At 41.6% G+C, this 13443-nt stretch overlaps 1 protein-coding gene across 7 annotated transcripts in view; it reads right to left on the reverse strand.

Annotated features, from left to right (window-relative positions):
- Positions 1 to 1901: 1901 nt before the first annotated feature.
- Positions 1902 to 13443, reverse strand: part of wnk2 (WNK lysine deficient protein kinase 2) — a 46483-nt gene continuing 34941 nt past the window's right edge. For 5 of the 7 annotated variants that reach the window (XM_042507922.1, XM_042507896.1, XM_042507912.1 and 2 more), the window contains 12 exons: positions 13377 to 13419; positions 13095 to 13256; positions 11695 to 12566; positions 9950 to 10007; positions 9767 to 9831; positions 9056 to 9645; positions 7807 to 8039; positions 7498 to 7728; positions 7227 to 7325; positions 5491 to 5535; positions 5062 to 5384; positions 1902 to 4250 (listed from right to left, as the gene is read on the reverse strand). In XM_042507922.1, coding sequence (XP_042363856.1) covers positions 3951 to 4250; positions 5062 to 5384; positions 5491 to 5535; positions 7227 to 7325; positions 7498 to 7728; positions 7807 to 8039; positions 9056 to 9645; positions 9767 to 9831; positions 9950 to 10007; positions 11695 to 12566; positions 13095 to 13256; positions 13377 to 13419 — 3021 coding nt within the window. In that variant the 3' untranslated portion in view covers positions 1902 to 3950. Of the gene's footprint in view, positions 4251 to 5061; positions 5385 to 5490; positions 5536 to 6973; positions 7035 to 7226; positions 7326 to 7497; positions 7729 to 7806; positions 8040 to 9055; positions 9646 to 9766; positions 9832 to 9949; positions 10008 to 11694; positions 12567 to 13094; positions 13257 to 13376; positions 13420 to 13443 lie in introns of those variants that run through there. The other 2 variants (XM_042507887.1, XM_042507931.1) reach the window with 2 other exon arrangements.

Consider the following 13443-nt stretch of genomic DNA (forward strand, 5'->3'; position numbering starts at 1 on the left):
GTGGAAATCTGCCTGTTCAGAATGGGCCGATTGCTTGGCCTCCGGTATTGCTGCTTGCTGCTTGCTCGAGAACCGCTCATTCGATCAACTTCACACTCTGCACTGCAGTTCCTGCATCCTGAGCAATATACCTGCCATGACAAAGCTGCAACCCAGAACAATGCTAGAGTGTACGTGACATTTGCTATCAGCTAGCTATTTGGGACCAGGCTTTTTCCGGGAAGAAAACCATTCATTCAAAAAGTACCGGTGTAACAATCCATTGATCTTGGTCAATGTATCGATTCAATGATCAATGAAGTAAAAATATTGATCCATATCATCCCCATATCATCCTTTGTTTTGAAAGTCTGTGTCACAGCAGCAGGCAGATAATGGCAAGCAGCCAAGAGACAGACAATGAGGATAACACGGTTTACTCGAGAATAAGTCAGCAGTTTGAAAACATTTTGGATTTCGGACAGAATATAGGTAAAATGACAGTGCACCTGCAATATGTAAACAGTGACGTTATGAGGATTAAAGACGACGTACTTACATGGACGGACATCTCACTCTGCTAACTTCTTGCTCTGTTTCTACAATGTTAGACTGAAAAAACTTGCACGCAGGCGGAAATCCAACCAGGCTGTTCTTTCGTGAGATGTAGTGACTTAAACCAACTATGAGTAATAAAAAGTGTAAATAGCCTAATACATGTAAATTGTTAAGCTACTCTCTGCTAGCAGCTAGGCTAATTAACGTGATAGGAAACTAATAGAAATCTAATATTGTGTGACTGGCAACACACAACTGTTTTGTGAGTGCACCTTGACAGCTATTATGAGCTGAATGTTGGTCTTGTTCTTAAGTTTACCTTCAGGGCTTTAAGACAGTAAGCCTTGAAGTTTTAGGAAAAAGATAGTATTTTGGATTCAAATTAATATATTTCTTCCAGAAAAGGCTTTCTGACTGAAAGCCCTGAAGGTAAACTTATGCTTTTTTTGGGAGTAAGTAGAGTAAGTTTAAATTGAACTTAACTGCCCTCAGCTGGTTACAGTTATTGTCTTTATTTAGTTTTTACCTTTTATGGCCGAAAGCAAAAAAAGGAGATGGCAGCTTCTTCTGTAACTTATGTGTTAAATGTGATATCAAACAATTCAATGAGCCACACCTCACATGCAAACAAATCATTTGCTACTTATTAAATATTAAAGTGGATCATGTGCGTCAGTATTTTATTTGGCTGCAGTCCTTGTGAAGTGGCCAATTGAATTGTTTGCTGTAATTTTGAGGCTTATTCAATTCTTCAGAACAAAGGAGGGCTCTTGGCCTTGAGAGGGAGAGTAGGGTGGATTATACCTTCTCTATCCTACCCAGCATGCCATTCAACAGTGTAACAGTTAATTGGAATCGCCTCTTAATAACATAGATATATTAAGAGAACTGGTTACATTATTGGAGGTGGGTGACTGTTCTCACTGATGAAAGTTGCTCAGTGGCGCATAAAGCTGATACAGCTTGATTTCCACAGTATGAAGTTGATCACATCTTATGTATTGTGGTGCCTGTACAGCAAGCACACAAGAGATTGATGGCAGCTGAGGGCCAACTTCCTCTGGCACTCTGCTAATTTATTCATGGATAAAATTTTTTAATTCTAGATTTCTTATGGATCAAATCTCGATAATGAAATGTGTCATTGCGCAGGCATTGTTATGTTCAAAAAAGTGTATCTACTTTTTTAAAGATGTCTCTTTCACAGTATTTGTATTTGTATCTGATATGCCCTGTAGATTTCAAGAGCCCACACTTGGGTCCTCAGCAACTTGCCAAGTGCGAAGTTAATCCAATGAACTGTTATCGAGAAGATTGACAGACAGACAGAAAGACAGACAGAGACTCCTTCCATTTTAGTCAGATTATTAACACACTGTGCAAACATGGAAGTTTTTTTTAAAGCAGCACTCTTCTAAATCTATACATAAAGTTCAGTTTACTCATCACAAGGAGTACATCCTGTACTCTGTGGCTCTGGAAAGAGCTTTCCAAAATTTGATAAATAATCCTGATGATGTTGAAAATGCAACTGAGTTGCATTGTTGGAAATGTAGGTGTCAGCATTTCTGGAGCTTGACCTGTACCCTGTCTGAACACCTCTTCCTAACTGGACGCGATGCGAACAAGTAAGAACTGCGCGTCCTGGCTCTATTTTTGTGAAGCTTTGTGCACCTCCAAACTATTTTCAGAGTAAAGTCAAGTTGTTCGATCAGGACTCGATAAGCTCCCTGAAAATTATCACTTGTAGAATATCTGAACAATTCTTTTAGACTCCATCCGACAGAGTTCGCTCGCTGTTTGTTAGGAAGAGGTTTTACACCCAACTTACTCCTTGACTACAAAGATTTTTGCAGCTGCTTTGTTTAACCAGAATACGTCAAAACTTTGATGTATTCAACAAACTATTCATCAGCGGGAAATTTGCTAATAAAGATTTCACAAGAGATGTGAGTACTGAAAGTGTTGTTTTTGCGGCTGCAATATCGAAACAACTAATAGCATGATAGCGTAATATTTGTTGGAGATCTTTGATTTAAGTCAGCCATAATACACACAGTTAGCAATATGAGCCAGATGATCTCAATGATCGGCACTGAATTAACGTAATTTAGAAAACCTACGCTTTGTACAAATAACATGTCAAACAGTTGTGGCTTCTCAATAATTCACATTCTTCATGTGCCTCTAACATCATCATATCATCAACGTGTATCAAACAACAAACCAACCACACAGTAATCTCTTAAAAACCACAAAGGCAACAATATGTAAAGCTACAGACTGCATTAGTAGAGGTATGGTATGATTATGATGTTGACTCGATTGTTGAGTCCGTCAGCCCTCCTTGTCGCAGGATTTCAATGCCAGTTTCTCTGAATAACGTCCTCCCGTATCTCACCACATCAACCTGTGCACATTCAGAATATCAGTGTATTCATGCAGGCGGTGGTGCAGGTGCAATCCCATAAGAAAATGACTTCAGTGTCCAAGATTTTGTCTTACAATCTGTGATATTTTATGAACTGCAACATGACCCGATTATAGTGTTTAATTGTATTTTCGTTGCTAAATTAAATATGTGTCGATCCACATTCATTATTCAAATCTCATAATTTACCTTTGAAGGTGAAAGCATATATAGAATATCTAGTGTCTCCTTTGAATCTAAATGCTTTTCTTCATAAAACTGAAACTGCAATTCAAGGCACTCTCACAGGTGTTTTTCCACCTGAAGATAAAATTCAAGTTCATTCAAATCTCTTAAGGATATTTCAAGCGCTTGTGCTGGAAGCATTTCATCGATGATGAATGAAACCTATCCTTGGACTGAGAGAGCAGAGTAAAGCAACCGGTCCTAGTGACCAGGATGTCAAGTCTTCACAGTGACGACATGATGGTGGCTAATAAGGTGTTGCAATAAGACACATATCTGCAGCACCGACCAATGGATTATCTAATGTTAACTGTACAAAGACGGGAGCTATGTACAGACCAACAAGAATTCATATATACACACGGCAGCTTATATATAGAGGTGATATGAGCAACATAAACTATTTATATAAACGTACCATGAATGAACAGTACATTATGTACATTCAATGACTGGTAAGGTACTTTTAGAAGCGATGACAAAAATCTGCTCTTTTAAGCCTGATAGGACTGACTATACATCTTTAAATGTACTACTACCATTACACTGCACTCAAGGATTATGTACCATAATATGGACATGAGGTATGTTGATGCAAATTAAACAAATAACATGAAACTCAAGACTGGAGACGAGTATGTACACATGATTAAATACATGCTGGTTAAATATATACAGTATATGCACATAAGATTGACTAGAACTATAATGAGATTTCTTTTTGGTTACGGAGTTGGAAGACACAATGCTACTCAGGTTAGAGAGTCCTGGCTTTGGGGTCGGACGGCTGATATGATGGAGCTGGAATGGGGCAGGGGGCATCCTGGGCTGAGGGCACAGCAGGAAAGGCAAAGACTCCTGAAGGAAGGGGGAAGAGCAGCCCAGGCCACTGGCTTACAGAAAGAGGAGAGGACAAGGCCCTGAATGGAGCAGGAGAGTGGAGCTGATTACTGGAATGGGGCCTTGTGGAGGGGCTGGTCATCACTGTTGACCCAGGGCTATCAGGCCAGGACAGGGGAGGATGGCAGGCCTCTGGACCTGGAGCTGTCCATGATACCTAACAGGGGTAGAGAATGGGTAAATATTGAGCTTCACAATAATGATTAACTACATTTATACAGTCAATTATGTAGGAAAGTTGCTACCCCATAACATGTCAGATACTCAAAACTTGCCTGTCTTCCAGGTGCTCCACTGACAGAGTATTTATCATCTGGGTGTGCGTGGTTTATTAACCTTTTCACACTTTAAGTAAGTTTCTACCTACCTACCGACCTGCCTGTCTACCTACCTACTTACTAAACTAAGTAACTACAAACCAACCACAAACCTACCTACTTACCTAAGTAATTAGTAACTAGCTACCTAATTAATCAACCAAGTAACAACACACTTTTCTGTCTTCCACATCCTCCCCTTACCCAGTATTTATAGTCTGGGTGTACATGGTTTTTTAACCTTTTCACACTCAAAGTAAGTACCTCATTCATTTATTTTGGTTATTTTGGGGGTATTTGTATTTTAAGTTATGAAAGGTTGTACTTGACCATATCACGTGGGTGAAAGATAACTAAAATGAAATATTGTGTCAAGTTGTTTAAATAACAGGATGGGTATTGCAGGAATGTTGTATACTGTATTGACACAATAAAGTATAAAAAAAAACCAAAAAAAAACCAAAGTAAGTACCTACTTGCTTGCCTGTCTACTTACCTACCTACTTACCTAAGTACTTACCTACCTACATACTTAACGACCAAAAACTAACCAATTCTCAAATAGTTTTTTTTTGTGATTAAATGATTTTGTGTCTTATGACTGCAGGACTGGCTGAACACAAACTGGTACATAACTTGAATGAAACTCACATCTGAAGCACTCGCTGGCTGTCCACCTGTTTGAGGCACAACCTGATTCCAAAGGTGCTGCCCACTGATGCTCAGAGAGTTAGTGCGCGGCCTGTGGGTGACGATAAGAACCTCCTGGGCCCAGTCCTCCATCAGACGCTGCAGGTCTTCAGGCAAGTTGTTTTCATTGGCACTCATGGATGAGCTGTTGTATGTGCCTGTCTTGTTGTTGCTGTTGTTGGCCTGAGCTTGGGCCAGTCCCATCACTGGCTGATGAGGAGGAGGTGTGGCACCAGGAGGTGGCTGCTGTGATTGATTGAAAGCCCCTGGCCCGGCTCCAGACCCTTAGGAGACACACATATCACGAGATCATGTTTATTGAGCTGATTAGATTGCTTTAAACTAACATGACTGAATTATTTAGAACTGGGATGCTGTAATTCTACGTACTGCTGCCACTCCCTTTACCCAGACACAGGCGCTTCAGTGTTGACCCTATAACACAAAAAAGACTTTATACAAATTTTCATCACCATCAGCTGGTAATAATGTTAAGTTACAGGATGCAGTGCAAAACAAAGCGGCTGGACACTGCTACACAACAAGGAACCAAACTAAAACCAAACCAGCAAACAAAGCAATCAATTCCCTGAAACAGGACAGTCCATTTATTAGCAAAATCATGCATGTTGTCCAGGTGAGAGCCACATCAAAGTGCAGTGTTGGCGCATTAGAGAGATACAAAGGTTAAAAAAGATGAGATTGAGATTATCAAAGTTATAGCGGATTGCGGTGCATATGGCATGCAGAAGTCCATTGCCTAGTAATGCATGGTAGAAAAGTTCCAAAAATGTGTATGTTGTGGTGAATAAATATGGTGAATAAATAGCACAAGCATCAATAGGAGACACTTAAAATGTGAAGTAATGTCCATTACTATTAAAATGAACCTTGATTATTCAAACCTCAAGCCTTCAAAACACAATAACTGCTCCAGTTAACAGAAATGAAGAGTATAATTCAATGTTGTGTTTATTATAATAATAAAACAGTCAATCAAAAGATCTGCATTACTTTTAAACTGCTGTGTACAGATGCCTTTCACAAGTATTTAACCCCGTGAACCTTGAGCAAATTGATTTCCTTTGAAAACACGGGAAAAAGGCAATGAGCAACTCAACAGTTGCAAGAAAAATATTTGAAAAATCAAAGGGAAAATTTCTTAAATATATGGAAAGCCTATTGAACCCAACTCCTTTGCAGCCGTTAGTGCTATTTTAAGGTGAGATAACTCGCAAACAAACAACCGGTTATAATGTAGATTATTCCTGTAAAATAAGAAGGACCCCCCCCCCATCAGGGGTAGATTAGATTTGGTATTCGTGGATCTACAGATTCTTTAAAGCATGGCAGTGTTTTATCACATACTTGATTAACCAACCAAATGTGTTTATCTTCTGTCAAATCAGTACAAAGTGTACCTTTGTGACCGCATCTTATGTTAGTGTTGTCTTTCTTACAGTCTCTTGGTTATTATTATCTTTTGTAGCTTTTACTTTTTTATTATTTTGAATTTTTTTTTTCCAGTATTTATTTTGTTCTTGTTTTGGAAACATAAATGTGGTGCCTAGTTTGTAACAGATACTTTGTTTTGAAAACCCCCCAAAATGAATTAGTTAAAAAGCTAGGAAAAAAAATCCAAAAAAATTATATTTAAAATTATCAAACTATATATTTAAGATTATTGAACACAATTGTTATTATTTTTAAGCACGTTTTCTCCAGACTTTTTCCTTGTTTTTTAATTTTACTTTTTCAAAAATGTTTTAATTTTTTTTGTGCTGATTTTCAGGTAATTTTTGGGTTAATCCTTCTTAAGTTGCTGATTGCCTTCTTTTCAAAGGAAACTTTTGAAAGAAATCATGCCAATTCACGCAGGCTTCAAAGGGTTAATTAGATTTTACACTTCAGAGGTTTGAATAAGCAATATATTTCTGTGCAGGCAAAAAGGTAAAGGTAAGTGATAAGGACGTGGCGAAGCGAAAGAAAAACCCAGCGGTGTTGCAGAATATTTGGCAAAGACAGAAAAAAAGATATCAGTGAGCTTGACGTTGAGAAATAGATAGTAATAATAAAAATGGAAAATGAAAAAAATGAAGCTAAGCGGGAAGAGAAGAGATACAAACAGATAGACAAAGACACAGGCCCACTGAGAAATCTAGCTCGTGGCTTGCTACTCGATTTATAGGTCACTCTCTCAGATGTTTGAGGGTAATTAGACCAGCCTGTAGAGGAGTATAACCAAAGAGGGAAGAAGACAGCAGGTTAAGAGGAGCACACATTAAAATACCTTGTTAAATTAAACACCACATACATGTGTTTGTTAGTAATACTGTAGTCGAGTATTAGTGGAAAGGCTGGTCAGCTAAGATGTTCTGATGTGTTGCTGGTGGTCACCTTGTCCGGGTGGAGCTCGTGTGCCGGTGCCGTCTCCGTGTAGTCCAGCATAAATATTATCAGAGGACAAAGAGCCCTTTAGGGAACACGGCTGCTGAGTCTGCACAGGCTCTGCGGTTGAGCTGGGAAGGTGGCTGGTGCATGAGCGCGCCCTGCTGTGAGTAGGGAAAGACCCTTTTGCTGGAGAGCCATTTAAACTCACTGTGGGCTCACCTGTACCTGCAGCAGCACCTGGACACACAAGCATCAGGTCAGAATGGTCTACTCCTGCTGTAAATATTTAACCTGGAGATTCTGAAAAATACTCACTGGATTTGCTGGAGTCACTGGTTTTTGTTGTGACATTTCTAAACTGTTGGACCAGAGGGCTGAGAAGTTTGCCAGGCTTCAGTCTGTGCTTGCTGGACCTCTTCCTTCTGCCGGCATGTGGTGCAACGTGTGAGAGACCCAGGCCAGAAGGAGGGGCTTTGCCAAGCCGGCGATATAGCAGCTCCACCTCCCCCCGCTGATGGGCCTGCAGCTCAGAGATCTCCCTCAGATGTCTGAGGAGATGATGGCAGGAATACTCTGGTCACTTATGAGCTAAATGACAAACGTCATGTAAAGACACTAAAACAGACAAAAATGGTGCGTTTCCACCAGCAGGATGGTTTGGTTCAGTTCAATTTGCTATGCATTTTTCTTGCCTTTTCATTGTAAAAAGTTTTGGTTTGTACCTTTAGTACCTTTGGAACCGTCCCCATTTTTCGTCACCCCCCTGCCATAAGTACCTAGCACACAGATCCGGTACTAAAAAGGTGAAGCTGGGAACACAGCAGTCCCTTCAATGGTCGGTAGAGAATCAACACTCTGCTCAGGGCTGAGTTGTGGTTGGTTTTCATGCATTAGTAAACTATAACTATAAAACGCAATTATGTTTTGCAGCATCTAGCAGCAACTGTAGACTGAGATAAAATAATTCATTCACGAGGCTGACTGATGGCAACTTGTAACGTGGAACGTTTACGTTTACTGACTCCATCAACACACCATGCATATCAACATGACAACTTTGACCACTCCATCTGTTTTAATTGTCTCTCTTGGATGACATACACTTTTAGTAATGAGTGGATCCTCAAGCGTTTAAAAATGTATATTAATTGTGACCAGATTATGTGACCTGCATTTACTTGGAGAAAAAAAACGTGTCAGACTGTTGGAGCTACTTTCAGTACGCTCAGGCACAATAAACCCCTGCTCTTGCCTGACAAGGAGTCTAGGTGCAAATCTGCTATTTTTAAAAATCCAATTAAGAGAGACTCAACCCTAACCCAGCCCACACGATAAACAGGGTGTTGACTTCACTCTGTATCACCGGTGAACAAGGAAATACAGCGAGTGTTGCTGGGCGGAGCAGTGGGTGATAATAACCCTGCACGCATGTACTGTCTGCGGTGGAAACTCTACACAGATCTAGGGTCTATGTACCTATTCGTAGGTGTTACTTTTGGTTCCACAGGAACTATTCTGACCATTGATGGAAACGCAGCTTAAGTAAACTACTGGCTGTACTTACTTCTCCCTGAGTCTTTGTAGTTCCCTCTTCATGTCCGAGTCCTCCATCTCCGAGTCATTATCGCTGCTGGCATACGCTGAGCCGTGCACCCCTCCGTGCCTACTTGGTGAGTCAGAGCTCTGCACGCTGCTGCTGCGCCCTGATCGACGGAGGAAGGCCACTGCCCTCTTCATGAGGTCACTTCCTCTGCGCTCAGAGCGAGTATGTTGAGACGGGGTGGCAGGAGTCAGCTTGGCAGGGCTGCTCTCAGCCCCTGAGTCCGAGGAAAGAAAACGAGCATGAACCGTGACGTCCACAGCGACAGAGTTCGAGGTCATGGCACGAGGCAGGGAGCCCCGCTTGGCCATGGACGGAGGTGTGTCCAGGTAGAAATCAGGCGGGGCGGAGTAGCGGCTGCAACGTGTCCTCTGTGTAATTTCGTCTTCCGTGCTAACTACAGAGAAACGACCAATTGTGGTGGAGGCGGTCATAGTCTCAGCATGGACGTGGTCCTCTGTGTATCCTGTGGGATGTGCCGGTGAGGCAGCGCTGCTCCAGCTCCTCTGCTTCACATCTCGTCTGTTGGCCACTTCAGGAGGAACAGAGATTATCTGCCAAAAACAAAGAACAAACACAGGGCATCGCATAATGCTGAACCGCTATTGCAGCTGAGCTAGTCTGAAAGACAATACTGCTTTGAACTTTAATGTGAGGAAAATCTCCCTCTCGTACCTTAAATCTGCCTCTTGTTCCAGAGCAGGAAGCAGAGTTAGGAACGTGTCTTCTTGACAGGGAAGCTGCAAAAATGTACACAACACTGTGACACTGCAGCACTCAACAAATAGTAACACTTAAGTGTAGGTCAAAGTTAATGATGCCAGTCTTATTAGACTGATGAGTGTCTGCTGCACGTACCACAAACAGCTGAGTCACTCAGTGTGCTCAAACTGTCCATTCTCTCTGGGATTTGAGGCTGATAGAAGTGACATGATGAGAGATTAGAAAAACAGAGGCATTACAAACAAACAATACAAACCATTTAAAATTCTCCTATTGTTTAACTGTTGAAGAGTACCTTAACCCCAAAACACTTTTTTCAGTTGAAAGCAACATGTATGGGTATTAACTAGTGTTGTTGATTGATTCAGGTTCCAACTCTTGATGCAGAGAACCCCAGTAATGAAGCCTAAAACTCATAAATCCATTAGCATTTCAGCACCTTTGGTTCCCTGGTCTCAAAGTTCATGTTTTTTGAATTGGTTTTTGGTTTGACGCCTGAAATTAGATCTGTGGTTACCACAAGCTGAAGAGAGCTGAAAAAGGCAGTTACTAACAAGTGGCTAAATGAGACTACAGCATCATTATGCCAAACTGCGCCAAAGACGGCTTTATGTCATTCAGAGTGTCAACGTGACTGTAGTGTCGTTTGTTTCAGTCTAGCAATAGCTTTTTATTTCTGGCGATTACATTTAGGCTTCAAAAATCTTGAAAGTGGCGTTCATTAACTCACTAAACAAAACAAGTTTCATAAACATTTGTTCACCACAGAGGGTTTTTCCTGCACTGATCTAAAATCCAATGGAAAAATCCCACAGGCTTGTTGACGAGGGAACCACGGTAATGTTAGCTTCCAGGTTGGCCTTGGGCAATCTGTTTGAGTGCAGAGTATTAAAGTTCTACATATTGTAGATAAAAATGCATAGTGACTATCCTCTAAAGGTTGAAACCTGACTATCTAAATTGAATTTTGCTACTGGCTGATCCTGGTAGCAGGAGCCTGCTTTCATCACTAACTGCATCCCCTGGGAGCAGGGGGGTGCTGTGGATTGAGAGGCAGCACGGTTGGGTGACTGGGTGTTTCTTAGCCACCTTCCCAGCCCTGTCCATTTTGAGACTTTTTTCATAATCCAGGGAGGAAGCACTCAAGACACAACTGCCAACATTTAAGACTAATTTGACAGATCATTGTTATTAATTTTTTAAAATTTCCTGTAGCTGTCGAGATAATATCATTATTGTGAACTCCTTTGGCCATGATACTCATTTAGTAGGAGTCTGATATCTTGCCAGCCCTATTTCGAATTTATCTGGCAAGATATCAACCACAATATTTAAAACCAGCCTTAATTGGCAATATATGAAAAAAATGTCAGAAAACTTTTTTTTTTATCTATAAATTATGTATCTTTTTTTGCTGTAGTTTTTGAGATAAATTTTATTTACTGGCAAGATATTATTAAATATAGTATTTAATTAGCCTTCACTTTATGCAAAAAGTACATCTTAATTAAAAGTTTCAGTGTAGGCCAAAATATGTTCATTCTGCCACTCCCAAACTGAAACAAAAATCTATAAAAACAAAAATATAGCACGCCTAGTTTTCTAAAAAATAAATACGTCATACAATTTTTAATAAATAGACAAATACACACTAAATAATCAAACCACACAGTCCATTTAGTTGTTCTGTAGCTCTTGACCATATCAGTCAATCTTCTGCCAGCAGCAGATTAATACTAAATGGACCTTGTGGTATAATTATTTTGGTGAAGAGTTAAATCACCGTTTTTAAGTCAGCAACTTTCAATTTCAGCTGTGAATATAGCTTACTGCGTCTGTCATTTATTTAAGTGATTTTAGTTGCTAATGATTGTACTTACCAGCTGTTCTCCAGCCCTGTAACGTCCCTCCCCCATTGGCCCTGGCGTGCTGTTTCCTGACCCCCCTGTGGCGCTGTCTGGACCAGGAGGAGACTGGATGTACTCTGTGCCGGAGCCTGGCGTCTCTGCAGCGCTGCCTGATGGATACATGGGAGCATACTCCTGGTAGAGCAAGTTCCTCAGTTTCTCATCCAGTGTTTTTATGGTGCTGTCCACAAAGCCCCCCCGGCCCAGCCGTCCTTCACTGTCTGACTCACCGGGCCCCGCGCCGTGCTGTGACGGCGCCGGGCTCTGGGGTAGTGATGACACTTTTGTCCCTCCCACACTGGAAAAAGGCTGGTGCAGCACCACAGGCTGCTGTGGGTGCTCGCTGCGTGCTGTTGAAGTGTAGGAGACGGACAGCGGCTCTTTGGCTGAGCCTGGCTCCTGGAGTGGAAGAGGAGTGAGAGGAGGGCCGCTCTGTAAACCGCTCACATCCAGAGACAGAGGCATGACCAGAGGGCAGCAGGGCACCTCCTCAGCCATGGACACGGGGCATGTCATATCGGACATCTGCTGAGCCACATCGATTGGGGAGATGGATCCTAAAGGGGATCCCCGTGACTCATCCACTGGGAAAGACGTATGTGGGGATGATGGGGGCAAAGTTTGAGCTCTGGCTGGCTGTGCCTGATGCACACTGGGCTGCACCGTGCTGCCCGCAGGCTCCACCGATGCCACTGACTGAAGGGTCGGAGGAGCAGACACAGGCGGGGACAGAGTAGCCAAGAGGAGAGGGTCTGTGTTGGACATTATCGGAGGGCTACAGAATCCATACACATCATAGGTGAAGCCTCCACTTCCGCCAGACATTGTGGAGGATGACCCCTCCTCTGCAGGAGGAAAAGATAAAGATGAGAGAAATACATTTAAAAATCTCCAGAATTATTTTTAATCTTTTGAAACCTGGAAACACATCACTTGTCTTGTGCTGCTGTCAGATGCCTGTCACAGGTATTTAAACCTTTGAAACCTGAGCAAGCTAGTGCAATTTCTTTCAAACACATGGGAGCCAATGATGAAGGCAATAATTATCATAATTACAAATTTGATTTTTTTTTGTTTACTTTTTTTATTATTTTATTTTATTTTATTTTATTTTATTTTATTTTTTTTACAAACTTTCTTGTAATTTTTACTAATTTCTTGCAAATGTTTGGGTCTTTTCTTCTTTTCTTACTTGTCTTCTCCCATGTTATTGAAAGATATCAAGCCAATTTGCTCAGGTATCAAAGGGTTAACTTTTATCATTGCACACAAGAGTTGTAGGTTGTGTTTCACTCAGCTGCCACAGAGTAGTGCTATTGTTCCATGATGCTGTCAGATTTTGTGCTGAAATTGCTCTGTGGAAACAAAGTCACCTCTGGATGTGGGCGGCCGTGCGGTGCCGCTGTCAGCAGGCTGGGTGGTGGCTGAGCTCCCAGGAGACTGTGTCGCTGTACCGTCAGACGGGGTCTCCTGGCTGGATGTGGGCGTCTCCTCTACGGGGCAGATTATGAACCATCTCTTTCCTGTGTGAAGAACTGCAACCCAAGAGTTAAAACAATTACCGCACGTTTTCTAACAAGCGAATGTGACATTTGCAAAAAAAAGAGGCATGCTCGCTGCGGATGAATACATTTTGAAAGAGATCATTGTTTTACCATTCTGCTGATAGACAGGCTGAGGAGCTCCAGGCTGCTGACTCTGCAGAGCGATAGAAAGGTGTGA

This window comes from Plectropomus leopardus, chromosome 2 (genome assembly GCF_008729295.1).
Source record: "Plectropomus leopardus isolate mb chromosome 2, YSFRI_Pleo_2.0, whole genome shotgun sequence".
Lineage (NCBI taxonomy): Eukaryota > Metazoa > Chordata > Actinopteri > Perciformes > Serranidae > Plectropomus > Plectropomus leopardus.